Source organism: Nerophis lumbriciformis, linkage group LG20 (assembly GCF_033978685.3).
Source record: "Nerophis lumbriciformis linkage group LG20, RoL_Nlum_v2.1, whole genome shotgun sequence".
Taxonomy (NCBI): Eukaryota; Metazoa; Chordata; class Actinopteri; order Syngnathiformes; family Syngnathidae; genus Nerophis; species Nerophis lumbriciformis.
The window spans coordinates 44,387,270-44,403,505 of record NC_084567.2 but is presented as its reverse complement, the minus strand read 5'-3'; the positions used below and the strand labels follow the sequence as shown (position 1 = coordinate 44,403,505).

Genomic DNA, 16,236 nt, shown 5'->3' with positions numbered 1-16,236 from the left:
CTAACTGTTCTTCGCCTACTGATATGTAAATCACTGAGAGACTAATCAATAATTCATAAGCTTGTACAAACAGAGGGATGTTGGAACAAGCTTCATTCCCCAACCTGAGACGATGGCTCTGCTGCTGATTCAGTTGTTTTAAGGTGAATCACAGCAGGGAAGGAAGACTGCATGTGATCCTGCTTTGTCAAAGGGATGGAAAGTGGAGTGAGGATTACAATATTGACGTAGTGTAATAATACACTTCATGTACTTTTACTGTAATAATTGAGTATTTGCAGTTCTTTAAGACTCGTGAGAAAACAATAATACATTAATAATCTGCATCCAAACTGCTGCTTTGTCTTTTACTTAGCTTTGATTTGACCGATTTCCTTCATTTCGATTTATGGTTTGAAGTATTCGACCAATTTCCTGCGCAAATATTATCTTCTATTATGTCGCATCAGCTTTGACCTGTTAGACCAATCACGTTCCCTGCCATCTACCATCTACCATCCGTATCCTATTAACATCTAATGACCTCTGCCAAGTGCGTAGGCGCTACAGCTGATCATGCTCTGTATCATTTATTCAAGTGGGCTTTTAAAGTCCGGCTAACATTGTACCATTTAATCGCCCGTGACAGAAAGTCAAAGCTTACGACTGAAGTGATTCCACGTTACTCTATAATTGTGTCCCACTTAGATCCTGAAAGTGTCCGTAGTGTCTTTCAAATACACCAAGAAGAAATCTGTGAATGCTTGTGAGAAAAAATGCTAACAGCGAAACAAAGGCTTTTTCCTAAGTGTATTTGTCTTGATTTAAGATGAAAAGTTGAAGGTTGCCTCTACACTAAGACGGCTAAGGTGAGGCAGGGTATAACGCACCTAACCTTATCCCTGCCCCCACACACACAATGCCATCGTTTAAGACCCCCAAATAATTGGCCTTAACACATTTGCAAAAAGTAACAAACATGGAAACAAAAATAAATACATGCAGAACCATAAACAACCTTTTTTCTGTCACTTCTCTTAGTCATTTTTTCAACATGTCACAACACTGAGCCGAGCAGTTGGATGTCGCTGCTCGTTTGCCCTTGTTGGCCACCGTAGTTCGCAATTTCTGACGGACCAGAAATTCAACCGATGATTGAATTGCCGCTTGAAACCAACCAATCAAGTTTGCCTCAGCACACTGCAAGATGATCCATGTCCAACCAGACAGCTCCATCTACCAAGATCAGCTCAAAATACCGTATTTTCCGCACTATAAGGCGCACCTAAAAACCACAATTTTTCTCAAAAGCTGACAGTGCGCCTTATAACCCGGTGCGCTTTATTACGATTCATTTTCATAAAGTTTCGATCTCGCAACTTCGGTAAACAGCCGCCATCTTTTTTCCCGGTAGAACAGGAAGCGCTTCTTCTTCTACGCAAGCAACCGCCAAGGAAAGCACCCGCCCCCATAGAACAGGAAGCGCTTCTTCTTCTACCCGCCCCCGGAAGAAGAAGAAAAAACGCGCGGATATCACCGTACGTTTCATTTCCTGTTTACATCTGTAAAGACCACAAAATGGCTCCTACAAAGCGACAAGGATCCGGTTCATAAAAAGACGCAATCTCTCCATCCGCACACGGATTACTACCGTATTTCACAGCAACTGATATTCCTGTGAACCGCACTGTGGAACGGGAGCACGTACGGTGAATATTCGCACCACAGGGAATGAGAAGTCATCCTTCACTGTGGTTCTAGCTTGCCATGCTAACTTCCACCCATGGTGATATTCAAAAGGAAGACCTTGCCAAAAGAGACCTTTCCAGCCGGCGTCATCATAAAAGCTAACTCGAAGGGATGGATGGATGAAGAAAAGATGAGCGAGTGGTTAAGGGAAGTTTACGCGAAGAGGCCGGGTGGCTTTTTTCACACAGCTCCGAAGGCGAACACACCTTCACTAAGACGGACAGACAGCACCGGACGACATACGCCAACATTTGCCAGTGGATCGTAAATGCCTGGGCAGATATTTCGGTCACAACTGTGGTCCGAGCTTTCCGGAAGGCAGGATTCACAGAACTGCTGCACAACAACAGCGACACTGAATCCGATGACTTCGACGAGACGGAGCCGGCCATTTTTGGATCCCACGCTTGCGCAACTTTTCAATTCGGACACCCACCCACCCTAAGACGAAGAATTCGAAGGATTTACGAATGAAGAATAACTTCAGAAGGTGAGCGCTATGTTTATTTTGTGTGTTGTGACATTAACGTTCGAGCAACATTATGTTGCTTTTGCTCTACACCATTTTGAATTTTACTATGTTTGTGATTGCACATTTGCGTACATTTTGGGACAGAGTTGTTAGAACGCTGGTTTTCAATATATTATTAAAGTTTGACTGAACTATCTGACTGTTTTTTTGACATTTACTTTAGCGCAGCGTTTTTTTGACATTCACTGTAGCGCAGCGTAGGCGCGGCTTATAGTCCGGGGCGGCTTATTGGTGGACAAAATTATGAAATATGTAATTCATAGAAGGTGCGGCTAATAATCCGGTGCGCCTTATAGTGCGGAAAATACGGTAACAAGAGTGCCTTTCTAGTTTTAGAGTATATTTGGTTTTAAGCTGGAGAAGTTGGCTAAAAACAACACTCTTAAATGCTCTTCACAGACATGATAGAACACAAAATGTTGTATTTTACATATCAAACCCAGCTAAGTCATACAATTATTGAATACAAATAAATCATAAAACCTAGAAAATATTTTCTACTGATTAGAGTTCATGCAAAACCCCTAAATGTTTAAAGAAAGGTGCTCAATAAAGACTAGTTTGTTGCCACTGTATTTGTTTCCACTTGCCTTTAAAACAGACACCGTGACAGCCAAGGCTAATGAACAAGGCTGTTTATTTTGTTGCTCCATTGAGTAGCCTTTGTCCTAAAGTGTTCTGGGTACGCTTGGCACTCACCAGGGGCTTCTTCCAATTTAAGTGAGCTGTTAAAAAGGTGTAAACAGTCCAGTGCACCAACGGTATGTCCCTGCCAAGCACTAAAGAGCATTGTGGCCAAGTCTAGTTAGTTCAACAAAATAGCCAAGATCATTAGCTTCAAGGGTTTCAATCAATGGTACTTTCTCACCATCAACTAGACAACTCTGCAATTAACTCATTCAGGATTAGAACTGAAACATTCCATTAAGATCACAAACGTTTTTTTCAGGTGTGAATGTTCAGTTTATGCAGTGGTTCTATTGTTGAGTGAATGTGTGATACAAGTATTGTTTAAACGACCTGTTCCTGCTCCACAAACGTATCCTGGCAACAAGAGGCCAAGCAAAAGTGTATTGACCCAGCAGTAGAATCTGGCCAATTCTGTTTAATAAACAACAAGATGTCTAATTTAAATTTTGTAGAAGAGCAACAATCTAATTTAGATGGATGTAGTTCCTTACCTTGTCAAGTATTCCCCTGAGCTTCCATTGCTCTGCTGTACGTCCATACAATTTGTAGTTCCAGGAATTAGCGCCAGAGCCGGTTTTACTTGGGCTGCACTTCCCACAGCCCGTGCCACCAGCTCCAACGAGTCATGGACATAGTGATCCAGAGTATGGGACGCCATGACACCGTGAGCCAGCAGTCCCAGGGGTAAACCCTCCGTTCTCAACTCAGCCACATTCTGGCTATCCCCCAAAATCCAGTGGAATTCCGGTAAAGTCATCCGAGTGGCCAGCGTCCACAGGCGCCGCACCTCCCGGATGTCACAGCCGAACGTCACCACTCCTTTTGTGGAGGAAGGTTCTCTTAAGGCCTCCAACTGCCGCATGAGAGCCTGCTGATGGTCCACTTTAGTGGAGGAGGCAGAATCAGAAGAGGAGGACAAATGGTGGGAAAAGGATGAGGTTTCTGCACCGGTGGCCACACCTAATGCTCCTGCTGAAGTTGGTAAAGAAGGCGCTGAGGTTGATGTGGTCAAGTTGACAAAAGCACCCAGGTGGAAACGGCTGTTATTCTTGATGAGGGAAAAGAAATCCCTAACGTCCCACTCCTGGCAGAGAAGGACGCTGATGTCCCACCAGCCGTTCAGCATCAGCAGGGAGTAGAGAAGACGAGATGCTGGGGCCTCCACCGCCTGCATGGCCATTTGGAAATGAAGAGGATTCTGTTCAAAAGAGAAGATTTAGATGCAATAGTCAGCGGGAGAAAAAGGTGTACAGTGAGGTGCAGGTGAGGTAAAGGGATTAACAAAAGAGGGAAAGATGAGGATTGACTGTGAGGAATGCAAATGGTGACATTAGTGACATGATAAGGAGGCAGATAAAGAGGTCGTTTGGATTTCATCGAGGGCAAGAAGATGATAAAGAAATATCAGGAAAGGGGAAATGAGACGGGCTTCTAGTCAATGAAGCCAATAGAAGGATGTAGAAAATGGGAGACCTTATAGAGTGGAAGATGAGGCTTCAAAAACAGATGGGGTGAAGTGGAGGAGGAAATAAAAAATGGCTTATGAATCCAGCATTGGAATGACTTTCTCTCTCGGAATTCAATTTGTTCTATGAGACCAGACACAAAGGTGAAGAGAATGGATTTCAACCTCCACTTACCTGCTTCTATGAATATCATTATTCACATCACAAGTTACACAACATGTGGATCATAAAACCTCAATTACTTCTACTAAATACCTCATGTTCATCATGGAAATGAGTGTTAACTAGATTATTTTTGCCAATAAAAGCTGTTTATTTTCTCATTAAACTCCCATTTGTACAGGGATGTGCTGCACAACTCAGCTGGTCTGTTGTGCCCAAAATGTGCCAAGTCTTCACACACTTTGCCAAACATCTTATTCTGCTTTTGCTAATGACTATTGTTTGAACTCCCTGTGATCAAACCCAAACATTCGGTTCAGATGTTGCTCTCATAAATTGGATCCAATGGTAACAAAGGGGGAAGAAGACAAGGAGAGCCCTACATTGATTGCTGCACCAAGTAGATACGTTGTGATGGAACAACGAAGCATGTCCTCATTGAAGCCAATCTCCATGCAGAAAGAAGTGGAGATTACATTCTGCAACCAGCGGCAATTTCATTACACCGCGGTCCGTACTACTACTTAGCGCTCGCCTCACAAAGTGGTGTCAATCAGAGACAATCCTCAGACTTCCTGCTGAGAAGTGAAGGCCGTCCCACAGCAGTGTGTGAGCAGACTGATGATCAGCATGAAAATGAGTTGCCAAGCTCTTCTGCTTGTGTCCTTCTTCCACACAGTCAGAGCGTTGAAGTGGACGCAGGTCATCTTGCACCTGAGCTACAGACCTTGGGCTCTTTTAAAAGTTAAAGATGTTTTTTTTGCCATTTAAATATGTAAGTTGTAAAATATACGTCATAAATGTTAATATCAATTGAATTAAGCCGTGAAAGTTCAATAATATGATTGCTTGAATAAAATTAGGAATGTCCAAGACTACTATTAAAAATAGGAAATGGCTGGTTCCAGCTGCATGGTGTTGGATTCTAACACCAACACAGACGTAACGTCATCAAAGCTCACCTTTAAATGGAGACTGCACTTTGTTTTGCAATTGTGTTGCCATTCCCAATCCGTGTGTAAGACAAGAACAGCCGTCTTTCTTTTGTTCATGCATTCTAATTCGTAATGTGCGGAAAATCCACAAACAGCTTTTGTCTTTGCAGCTCCTTGGACTTCAAACTTGTTACAGAGACTGGAAACGGACTGATTTGTTATCCTTTAATGCTTTCAAATTTAAACTGAAAGCATTTGAAGCAGCCTGAGTTATCTGGAACTGTTTTACTTGATGTCCATCCTGTCATTTTAATGTGAATGTCATTTTATGTGTAACGTTGCTGCCTCTTGGCCAAGACTGCCTTGAAGAAGAGCTTTTTCATCTCAATGGGATTTCTCCTGGTTAAATTAAAAAAAAGTATGAGGTGGCTAACAAAATAGCTAATGGGAGTCATACAGTATATTGTGCCCATAAAGACCCCTAAAAAAAATCAAAAAACCTGCAACAATACATTAACCAAGTTTTAGCAATATTGTTTTTATAAGCCAGGGTTTACATGTACATCCTGGCTATACACGCCTTTAAAATGAGGGCTTTTGACATGAAAACCATATTAAGTAATATATTGTAAGTAGTCTAATAGCTAAGCACTATTGGCCATAATTTGTTTGAAAAAAGATCTCAACTATCATTAAAATGTTCCTCTATGCCAGGGCTGTCCAACATAGGGAACAGGTTTTAGTGGGCCCGCGAGATGAGTTTGGTAAGTTTAAAAATGAGCTGACATTTTTTAATGAAAAATACCTGTTCTAAATGTGTCCACTGGGTGTCGCAATAGCAATCCTTTGTATCCCCTGTGACTTCAGAGGGGGGCGGAGCTTAGTGCCGTGTTAAGGCAGAGATTCCTACATGTATGTGCACTTTCCTTTGTGTGCATAGTTTTACATGACTTCATTGTGGAGAATATCAATAAACCACCAAGTTCTTTCAAAGGACGTTTTACATAATTGGCAAACTAACTTGCAACATTCAGGGAGGGCACAATATACTATAGGCTATGTTACATTGTACAATAAGCAGCAACAATCAAAAAATAGAGCAAAACGATATAAGGAAAAACATAAGTTAATACTGATAAATAACATACATTAGTTTATATAGATATATATATATATGTACATATGTATATAAAATATGAACATCCCAGTGAGAGCAGACATTGTACAGTAAGTGATTGTTTTGTTATGTTTGTAGTTTGTATTTCTCATTTAGCACTTAGCAATACTGCTACATGCTGGATCTGCTTATCACTCACCTTCTAAAACTTGTAGCTCATCCTGCTTATATTCAGGTAAGAAAACAAAAATCCTGAATCATTATTTGTCCTAAAGTCGTTGGCTACCATGAAGTCTGCCATGATTAGAACTAGTTATTTTGTAAAAGGAAATTGCTAAAAAAATGCTAAAAATAAATCAAAATGTGTAAATATTAAATGTTATTAAGAATATGGCTGTTACTACATTGCTTACAGGGTGTACTTTATATCAAATGTTGATGGAGTTTTTTTTAGAGCACTTTATTTGCGGAATAGAGCGAATCTCATTTTGTGCTGACCCTAGTTAGGAGTTATAATGCATTAAAAAAAAAAGATGGGTTATTTTCTCACAAAAAGATTGTGAATGATAGACATAATTCCCCAAAATTACAGTTCCCCTTTAAGTATTTATACGCAGCACCAACAAATTGGAACAAGGAGAAGTGATGGACAAAATGTAAAAATAAAATAAATCTATCTGTGGCAGCATAGGAGGAAGTTATCTACAAGTTTCACTTTTGCATCCCATTGCCCATAGAATAAAGTTAGAAACACAGGTGTTACTAGTTTTTAAAGACAGGGGAGGCTGCATTAATAATAATAATAATATAATCAATGTAATTTTATGACTTGTATTATGCCCTTTGTGTATCAGTTAATCCCTACTTTACACTTTGAAGTAAGGGAAAACTTGACAGATTTATAATCTTATTTAAATGAATAGAGAGACAGGTTAAATGCTTACTTAAATTTATTTTGTGGTTACTTTAGATTTGTTTTGTTGTTATTTCAAATTATTTAGGAGGGTTATCTTGATACGTTCAGGATATGTACATCCCATCTTTAAAAAGTCAAAAACCCAATTAAAAAAACTGTTTTCAACCAAATCCATGCAATACTTAGTTGTTCAGTACATGTAAACATAAGTGTTTATGTATGGGGCGGCAACTAGGGCTGGGCGATATATATCGATATGCGCGATATATCGCGGGTTTGTCTCTGTGCGATATAGAAAATGACTATATTGTGATATTCGAGTATGCGTTCTCACGCAGTTGCTTTTAGCTGCGGGCATTAAACTACATGCTCTACTCCTTCTTTCCTGTGTCTCCTTCTCACAGACAGCAAGCGCAGCTTCTACATACGTCACATACTGTCACGTCATACGTCACATACGTATACGCCCTCGCTGAGCAGAGAGGTAGCAGCATGGCTAACGTTAGCTGTGATGCTAGCGGTAATACGAGCGAAAGAAGGTACGAATCTGGTAACAAATGAAGGAAGAATTAATTCTCCCAAAAAACAGCAGGGGGTCCATCGTCTGGCGGTGGTTTGGCTTCAAGTGGGAATATGTCAAACAGACAATCGTAATTTGTCAAGTGTGGGGCAAAAGTGTTGCTATAAAAAGTAGCAGTAGCCTACTGCTAATATGTAGCATCATTTGAAAAATCCCCTGCTAGTGAATGAAGAGTGCTCACTCCAATCCATCCATCCATCCATCCATTTTCTACCGCTTATTCCCTTTGGGGTCGCGGAGCCTATCTCAGCTACAATCGGGCGGAAGGCGGGGTACACCCTGGACAAGTCGCCACCTCATCGCAGGGCCAACACAGATAGACAGACAACATTCACACTCACATCCACACACTAGGGCCAATTTAGTGTTGCCAATCAACTTATCCCCAGGTGCATGTCTTTGGAAGTGGGAGGAAGCCGGAGTACCCGGAGGGAACCCACGCAGTCACGGGGAGAACATGCAAACTCCACACAGAAAGATCGAACCCAAGACTACTCAGGACCTTCGTATTGTGAGGCAGATGCACTAACCCCTCTGCCACCGTGAAGCCCCTCACTCCAATCCAATCCACTTTATTTATATAGCACATTTAAACAACAAAAATGTTTCCAAAGTGCTGCACAACAATAGTTACGTACTACGCACGTCAACATCTCCGTTCGGTGCTACACGCCCACACCATCAAAATGCCGAGGCAAACATTTCCAGATCAACACCGTAAGATAAAAATAGTGATTTTTTTTAGTTGTGATTTCCTTCTCTGCATGAAAGTTTAAAAGTAGCATATATTAATGCAGTATGAAGAAGAATGTAGACACATAGAATCATCATACTGCTGTGATTATATGCATCAAGTGTTCATTCAAGGCTCAGGCAAAATATCAAGATATATATCGTGCATCATGATATGGCCTTAAAATATCGCGATTTAAAAAAAAGGCCATATCGCCCAGCCCTAGCGGCAACGTGTAAATAAAATTGTTGTCCTTGTGGCTGACAAGACACCAATCACCCACTAAACCAAATAAGACATAACAGCAACAGATGAATAAACTGTTTGGCATACCATTGCCAGATTTGGCACATTTGAACCACAAATGCTTACGGTTACTTTAAGGAATCGAGTATGGAAATATGCTGACTTTACGGGCTTTGTATTGGAAGGAAACATTAGCAAAGGTGAGGAGTCAACCAAACACAGATGTTCCAATGCTTTGATTATAACCATTTCAAATGTGAAATATTATGTAAAAATATCAAAAAGAGTCTTATGATATGGAGTACGTTAGAGTAAATCCAGGTCTTCCAATGTGTGCTTTATATACTGTAGGGTTCACTGACTTTACACAATCTGCAGAGCGGCAAATAAATCTATCAGAGCCACCTCGGGCTGTAATCACTTTAGTCACTCCATAGGCATGTAATGGATCTTCATCTGCTGTCTCCAGGTATGGAGATGGATTACTGCACCAATAAAAGCATCACCAACCGCAATTAAACCCAGCAGTTCCTTCAATGGAATACGAGAAATTGTATTAGTTCATATCAGGATCTACTAGAGCACATCAGAAAATATGTTGTCAATCCCCCCGTCATGCATTAATCTGCTGACATCAGGAAAGTAACCGAACCAAAGGATAGCTCTTCATTGCAGCAACCCACTCTCTTACATAAAAATCTTCAGTTGAAAGATTCACCTAGAAATCACTGACTTTTCTCCCATCACTTCCCTTAAAGCCCATCGATCTGCTGTGGAGATGTGAGAGGAACACTGCATCCCTCACCTTGCTGTCATTACCTCTTGCCAGCAAATCAACCTAATTATTTGGATTGATCGTCTCTCTATTAGATGATTAGTTGCTGAAAGTGTCACAATCATTGGCACTTTAACTTTAACTTTAACTGACTAAAACCTGCTTTTTAATTTAACATCATTCTAGAGCCTATGCTGTTTTTATATCCATAAAAGGGTCTACTTTTAAAACAATTTGCACAACTTTCACCTCTGATGTCTGCCTCTCCCCGAGCGACAACATAAATATCTGTGGGTACATTGTTTGGCTTACTGTCAACCTTTGCATTTTGTTATGCCGCTCTAACACCATTACTCAAAGTTATGAATCAGCTGGCTCTCTGGCATTTCATGATAGATTGACAACTCAAAAGAATTGATGACTGACTGGCTTTCAGTCTGACCCAGATGTTGTGTGCCAGTTACTTTCCCCTGGATTTATTCTCTCCCTCTGAAGCAGCTTTGAACACACAACTCAACCCTCCAAACACCAACGCTGACCAGGTTGGTTCTTTCTTACTTCTCAGGTTAAGAGGCGGTTGTAAAAACATTGCATTCATCCATAAACTGTCAATCTGACCTTTTACCCAACTATCTCTCTCACGAGTCACTACCCACTTACAGATGAGCAATATGGCCTGACATCGATATTACGACATATATTGAAGGCCCTTGCAATAACGACATATGTTTTCAATATATTTTTTGGATATACCGTATTTTCCGCACCATAAGGCGCCCTGGGTTATAAGCCGCGCCTTCAATGAACGGCATATTTCAAAACTTTGTCCACCTATAAGCCGCCCCGTGTTGTAAGCTGCATCTAACTGCGCTAAAGGAATGTCAAAAAAACAAACTTTCAGGTCAGTCAAACTTTAATAATATATTAAAAACCAGCGTGATGTGGGCGCGCATGGAGTCGTATATCAACATGGACGGAGCTGCGTGAAAAAAGCCACCCGGCCTCTTCGCGTAAACTTACCTTAACCACTCGCTCATCTTTTCTTCATCCAGCCATCCCTTCGAGTTAGCTTTTATGATGACGCCGGCTGGAAAGGTCTCTTTTGGCAAGGTCTTCCTTTTGAATATCACCATGGGTGGAAGTTTCTGGCCATTAGCATGGCAAGCTAGAACCACAGTGAAAGATGACTTCTCATTCCCTGTGGTGCGAATATTCACCGTACGTGCTCCCGTTGTATCCACAGTGCGGTTCACAGGAATATCAAAAGTCAGTGGAACCTCGTCCATGTTGATAATGTTCTCTGGCCGGATCTTTTTTTCAGCTATCTTGTTTTTACAATATGCACGGAAAGTAGCCAGCTTTTCTTGAAAGTCTTTAGGCAGTTGCTGTGAAATAGTAGTCCGTGTGCGGATGGAGAGATTGCGTCTTTTCATGAACCGGATCCCTGTCGCTTAGTAGGAGCCATTTTGTGGTCTTTACAGATGTAAACACACAAAGGAAATGAAACGTAATATCCGCGCGCTTTTTCTCCTTCTACGCGGGCGGGTGGTTGCTTACAGTAGAAGAAGAAGCGCTTCCTGTTCTATGGGGGCGGGTGCTTACCTTGGCGGTTGCTTGCGTAGAAGAAGAAGCACTTCCTCTTCTACGGGGAAAAAAGATGGCGGCTGTTTACCGTAGTTGCGAGACCGAAACTTTATGAAAATGAATCTTAATATTTATCCATATATAAAGCGCACCGGGTTAAAAGCCGCACTGTCAGCTTTTGAGTAAATTTGTGGTTTTTAGATGCGGCTAATAGTGCGGAAAATACGGTAAATGATAATGGAACCATTTTAAAATGGGTTACAAAGACTCCTAGTTTGGCTGGTGACATACAGTAGCAATTTGCGTAATTTCTGGTTGTATTATTTTGTCAAAACTATTATTAATCTACTCGCTAATTTACTGTCAGTAGTTGGTTACTCTCTCTGCAGTAACATGGTTACACTTCTGTTAAAATGTACTAAACACTTATTCTTCTGTTAGTTGGTGACTTGGTATTAGTTTTGGCCGATATTACAAATGTGGGTATTGATCCAATACCAAGTAGTTCCAGGGGCAGTATAGGTCATGTCAATACTGACACTGATACTTATTATTTCCAATATCAATGAATGATCAATTATTGATTACAATTATAATCAGATAAAAACACATGAGGGTGGTGTCACAACATCAATTAAATATTTAAATTATTTCCTACTATCGCCAAATTCATATAATTTATATTGTCCATCCGTCCATTTTCTACCACTTGTCCCTCTGAGGATTGCAGGAGGCTGGAGCCTATCCCAGCTGCATTCGAACAGAAGGCGAGTATTGTCTAAATCAAGCCAAAATCCATCCTCTGACAAACCGCCATTCGCCTTATTGCTGCGAGTCATCCACCTATCTCGCCCATCTCTATTTATTCACCTACTCTGCATCTACAGTATGCATCTATCACCATCCATTCACCCACCACCTGTCTATTCATACATGACAGCCATCCAGGTGATACTTTCTTGTCTAAGATGTGGAACAGAAACAAACACTTTGTCAAAAAGCCTTCAGTCCCTGAACAGCACAGGTGCCATCTAAAAAGGACGCTGGTGTTGTTCTTTGCTTGTGCTGACACCTTTAACATGAACTTTGGGTGTGATTCCAATGACAAAATGTATCCTGTTCCCTCTAAAACAACAGTGAAGGATTTTTCAAAGTCAGTCTTTTCCCAAGTCTCCCACAAGGCAGAGATAACCTTATCGGATGTGCAACACTTTTATTAGTCACTTGGTTCAGAGATACACTTCCCCACATTTCACTCTGGAGATTTGACTATTTGGAGGTATTTTAATGGCACAGCATCATTTTGAAAAAAGGTAATAGTCAAATATTTGAAGTTTAATGTTTTTTTTTACTTAATAACTCATATTTCTACTGAGCCAAAGTCTTTAACATAAGTCTATTGTCAGCCATGTTTGTTTGTGTTTACTTTGATGCTGTCATAGTAGTGAAGTGAATTACATTTATATAGCGCTTTTTCTCAAGTGACTCAAAGCGCTTTACATAGTGAAAGCCAATATGTAAGTTACATTTAAACCAGTGTGGGTGGCACTGGGAGCAGGTGGGTAAAGTGTCTTGCCCAAGGACACAACGGCAGTGACTCGGATGGCGGAAGCGGGGATCGAACCTGCAACCCTCAAGTTGCTGGCATGGCCGCTCTACCAACCGAGATATACCACCCCGTACTGTGGAACCTCCATTTACCAACCTTTCATAATATCCATCCATCCATCCATCTACTTCCGCTTATCCGAGGTCGGGTCACGGGGGCAGCAGCCTAAGCAGGGAAGCCCAGACTTCCCTCGTCCCGGGGGATCCCGAGGCGTTCCCAGGCCAGCCGGGAGACATAGTCTTCCCAACGTCTTCCCAGTGGCCTCCTACCAGTCAGACGTGCCCTAAACACCTCCCTAGGGAGGCGTTCGGGTGGCATCCTGACCAGATACCCGAACCACCTCATCTGGCTCCTCTCCATGTGGAGGAGCAGCAGCTTTACTTTGAGCTCCTCCCGTATGGCAGAGCTTCTCACCCTATCTCTAAGGGAGAGACCCGCCACCCGGCGGAGAAACTCATTTGGGCCGCTTGTACCCGTGATCTTGTCCTTTCGGTCATAACCCAAAGCTCAGGACCATAGGTGAGGATGGGAACGTAGATCGACCGGTAAATTGAGAGCTTTGCCTTCCGGCTCAGCTCCTTCTTCACCACAACGGATCGATACAGCGTCCGCATTACTGAAGACGCCGCACCGATCCGCCTGTCGATCTCACGATCCACTCTTCCCTCATGCGTGAACAAGACTCCGAGGTACTTGAACTCCTCCACTTGGGGCAGGGTCTCCTTCGCAACTCGGAGATGGCACTCCACCCTTTTCCGGGCGAGAACCATGGACTCAGACTTGGAGGTGCTGATTCTCATCCCAGTCGCTTCACACTCAGCTGCGAACCGATCCAGTGAGAGCTGAAGATCCTGGCCAGATGAAGCCATCAGGACCACATCATCTGCAAAAAGCAGAGACCTAATCCTGCAGCCACCAAACCAGATACCCTCAACGCCTTGACTGCGCCTAGAAATTCTGTCCATAAAAGTTCAGAACAGAATGGGTGACAAAGGTGAGCTTTGGCGGAGTCCAACCCTCACTGGAAACGTGTCCGACTTACTGCCGGCAATGCGGACCAAGCTCTGACACTGATCATACAGGGAGCGGACCGCCACAATCAGACAGTCCGATACCCCATACTCTCTGAGCACTCCCCACAGGACTTCCCGAGGGACACGGTCGAATGCCTTCTCCAAGTCCACAAAGCACATGTAGACTGGTTGGGCAAACTCCCATGCACCCTCAAGGACCCTGCCGAGAGTATAGAGCTGGTCCACAGTTCCACGACCAGGACGAAAACCACACTGTTCCTCCTGAATCCGAGGTTCGACTATCCGGCGTAGCCTCCTCTCCAGTACACCTGAAGAGACCTTACCGGGAAGGCTGAGGAGTGTGATCCCACGATAGTTAGAACACACCCTCCGGTTCCCCTTCTTAAAGAGAGGAACCACCACCCCGGTCTGCCAATCCAGAGGTACTGCCCCCGATTTTCACGCAATGCTGCAGTCTTCTATGGTGTACCACTAGATGGAGCCCGCGTACCACTGCCAGTAATTGTACCACATAAGTGACCTGTAAATGTTTTTCTGTCCCAGCATGACTTTGTACCCGTGCACAAAGAAAGGTGCTTAAAGACAAACTTGGATGGGTTTGGTGCAAGAAAGAGACTGAAACTGAGAACCAGAGCTCTGACCTCAACCCCACCAAACAGTACGAACTTCACAGATAGAGCTCATGAGCCAACATCAGAGGCGTACACATGATCTTCTGGATGATTGGACAACATTTTTCTCAGACACACCTTGTAGAAAGTCTGAGCCAACGATATTGTCCTCTATTTCACTCGAAGTGCAATGGCATGGTGTGTGATTATAATATGCAAACTTCTTCATAACAATAATAATATATTACATGCATCATATACAAGCCAAAGTCAAGGATTTAGACAAAAACCAAATGCTAAAATATTTTTGTAACAATTCAATTGTTGTCTTTTGTCAGCGCTGCTTTTTTATATATGCATCAATAAACCACATTAATTCATAATCCACTTGCATTTAAACATTGTAAGTGCATTTGTTTTACTATACAGCTTTTAAAGTGGAGGGGTGTGCACTCTTGTTGTGCCTTGACTTGCACATTCCCAATGGAACTGGACCATGGAATCATCTACTATGATACCTTGCATTACCTTCCTCATGTCCAAATGATAAATCAACTAATTATTCCAAGCCTAAACACATGTCTGAGAGCAAAGTCTGATCAATAATGTGTAGATGATGGCACATCCTGAGGCTACATTGCAGGCGTCTCCAGTGTTAGTGTGAGTTCATCTTGGCACAGCAGTGAGGCGCCATTAGAGCTCCTGCTTGGTAATCACTTTCAATCATTTATGGAAACAATCTCTCCTTTCCTTGGAGATCAGGGGTGTTGACCACCGAGGGCCACATGCAGAACATGTTTCAGATGTTTAGGCCACTTTCAAACTCCACCCCAATGTAAAACAATCCCTCCTGAATTTCACTGGCTTTTTTTTTTGTGATCGTTGCGACATAGAATGCCTGAATTCGAGACACCTTTTCAGAAAGTTAAGCAAAAAGTTATTATTTAAAGGCATATTTTTTCCAGTAACATTGAATCAACTTGTGATTTTATGAATATACAGGTAAAAGCCAGTAAATTAGAATATTTTGAAAAACTTGATTTATTTCAGTAATTGCATTCAAAAGGTGTAACTTGTACATTATATTTATTCATTGCACACAGACTGATGCATTCAAATGTTTATTTCATTTAATTTTGATGATTTGAAGTGGCAACAAATGAAAATCCAAAATTCCGTGTGTCACAAAATTAGAATATTACTTAAGGCTAATACAAAAAAGGGATTTTTACCGTCACCCAACCATGCAAATTTTGCATTTCCTTTGGAAATCGAGGTCCCAGAGTCTGGAGGAAGACAGGAGAGGCACAGGATCCACGTTGCCTGAAGTCTAGTGTAAAGTTTCCACCATCAGTGATGGTTTGGGGTGCCATGTCATCTGCTGGTGTCGGTCCACTCTGTTTCCTGAGATCCAGGGTCAACGCAGCCGTCTACCAGCAAGTTTTAGAGCACTTCATGCTTCCTGCTGCTGACCTGCTCTATGGAGATGGAGATTTCAAGTTCCAACAGGACTTGGCG

At 42.2% G+C, this 16,236-nt stretch overlaps 1 protein-coding gene across 1 annotated transcript in view; it reads right to left on the bottom strand.

Moving 5' to 3' along the window:
• The window catches only part of grin3a (glutamate receptor, ionotropic, N-methyl-D-aspartate 3A), a 111,491-nt gene that overhangs the window by 86,309 nt on the left and 8,946 nt on the right, over positions 1-16,236 (bottom strand). The window contains exon 2 of the mRNA XM_061980921.2: positions 3,442-4,148. Within this exon, the coding sequence (XP_061836905.2) occupies positions 3,442-4,148 (707 nt within the window). The remainder of the gene's footprint in view (positions 1-3,441; positions 4,149-16,236) is intronic.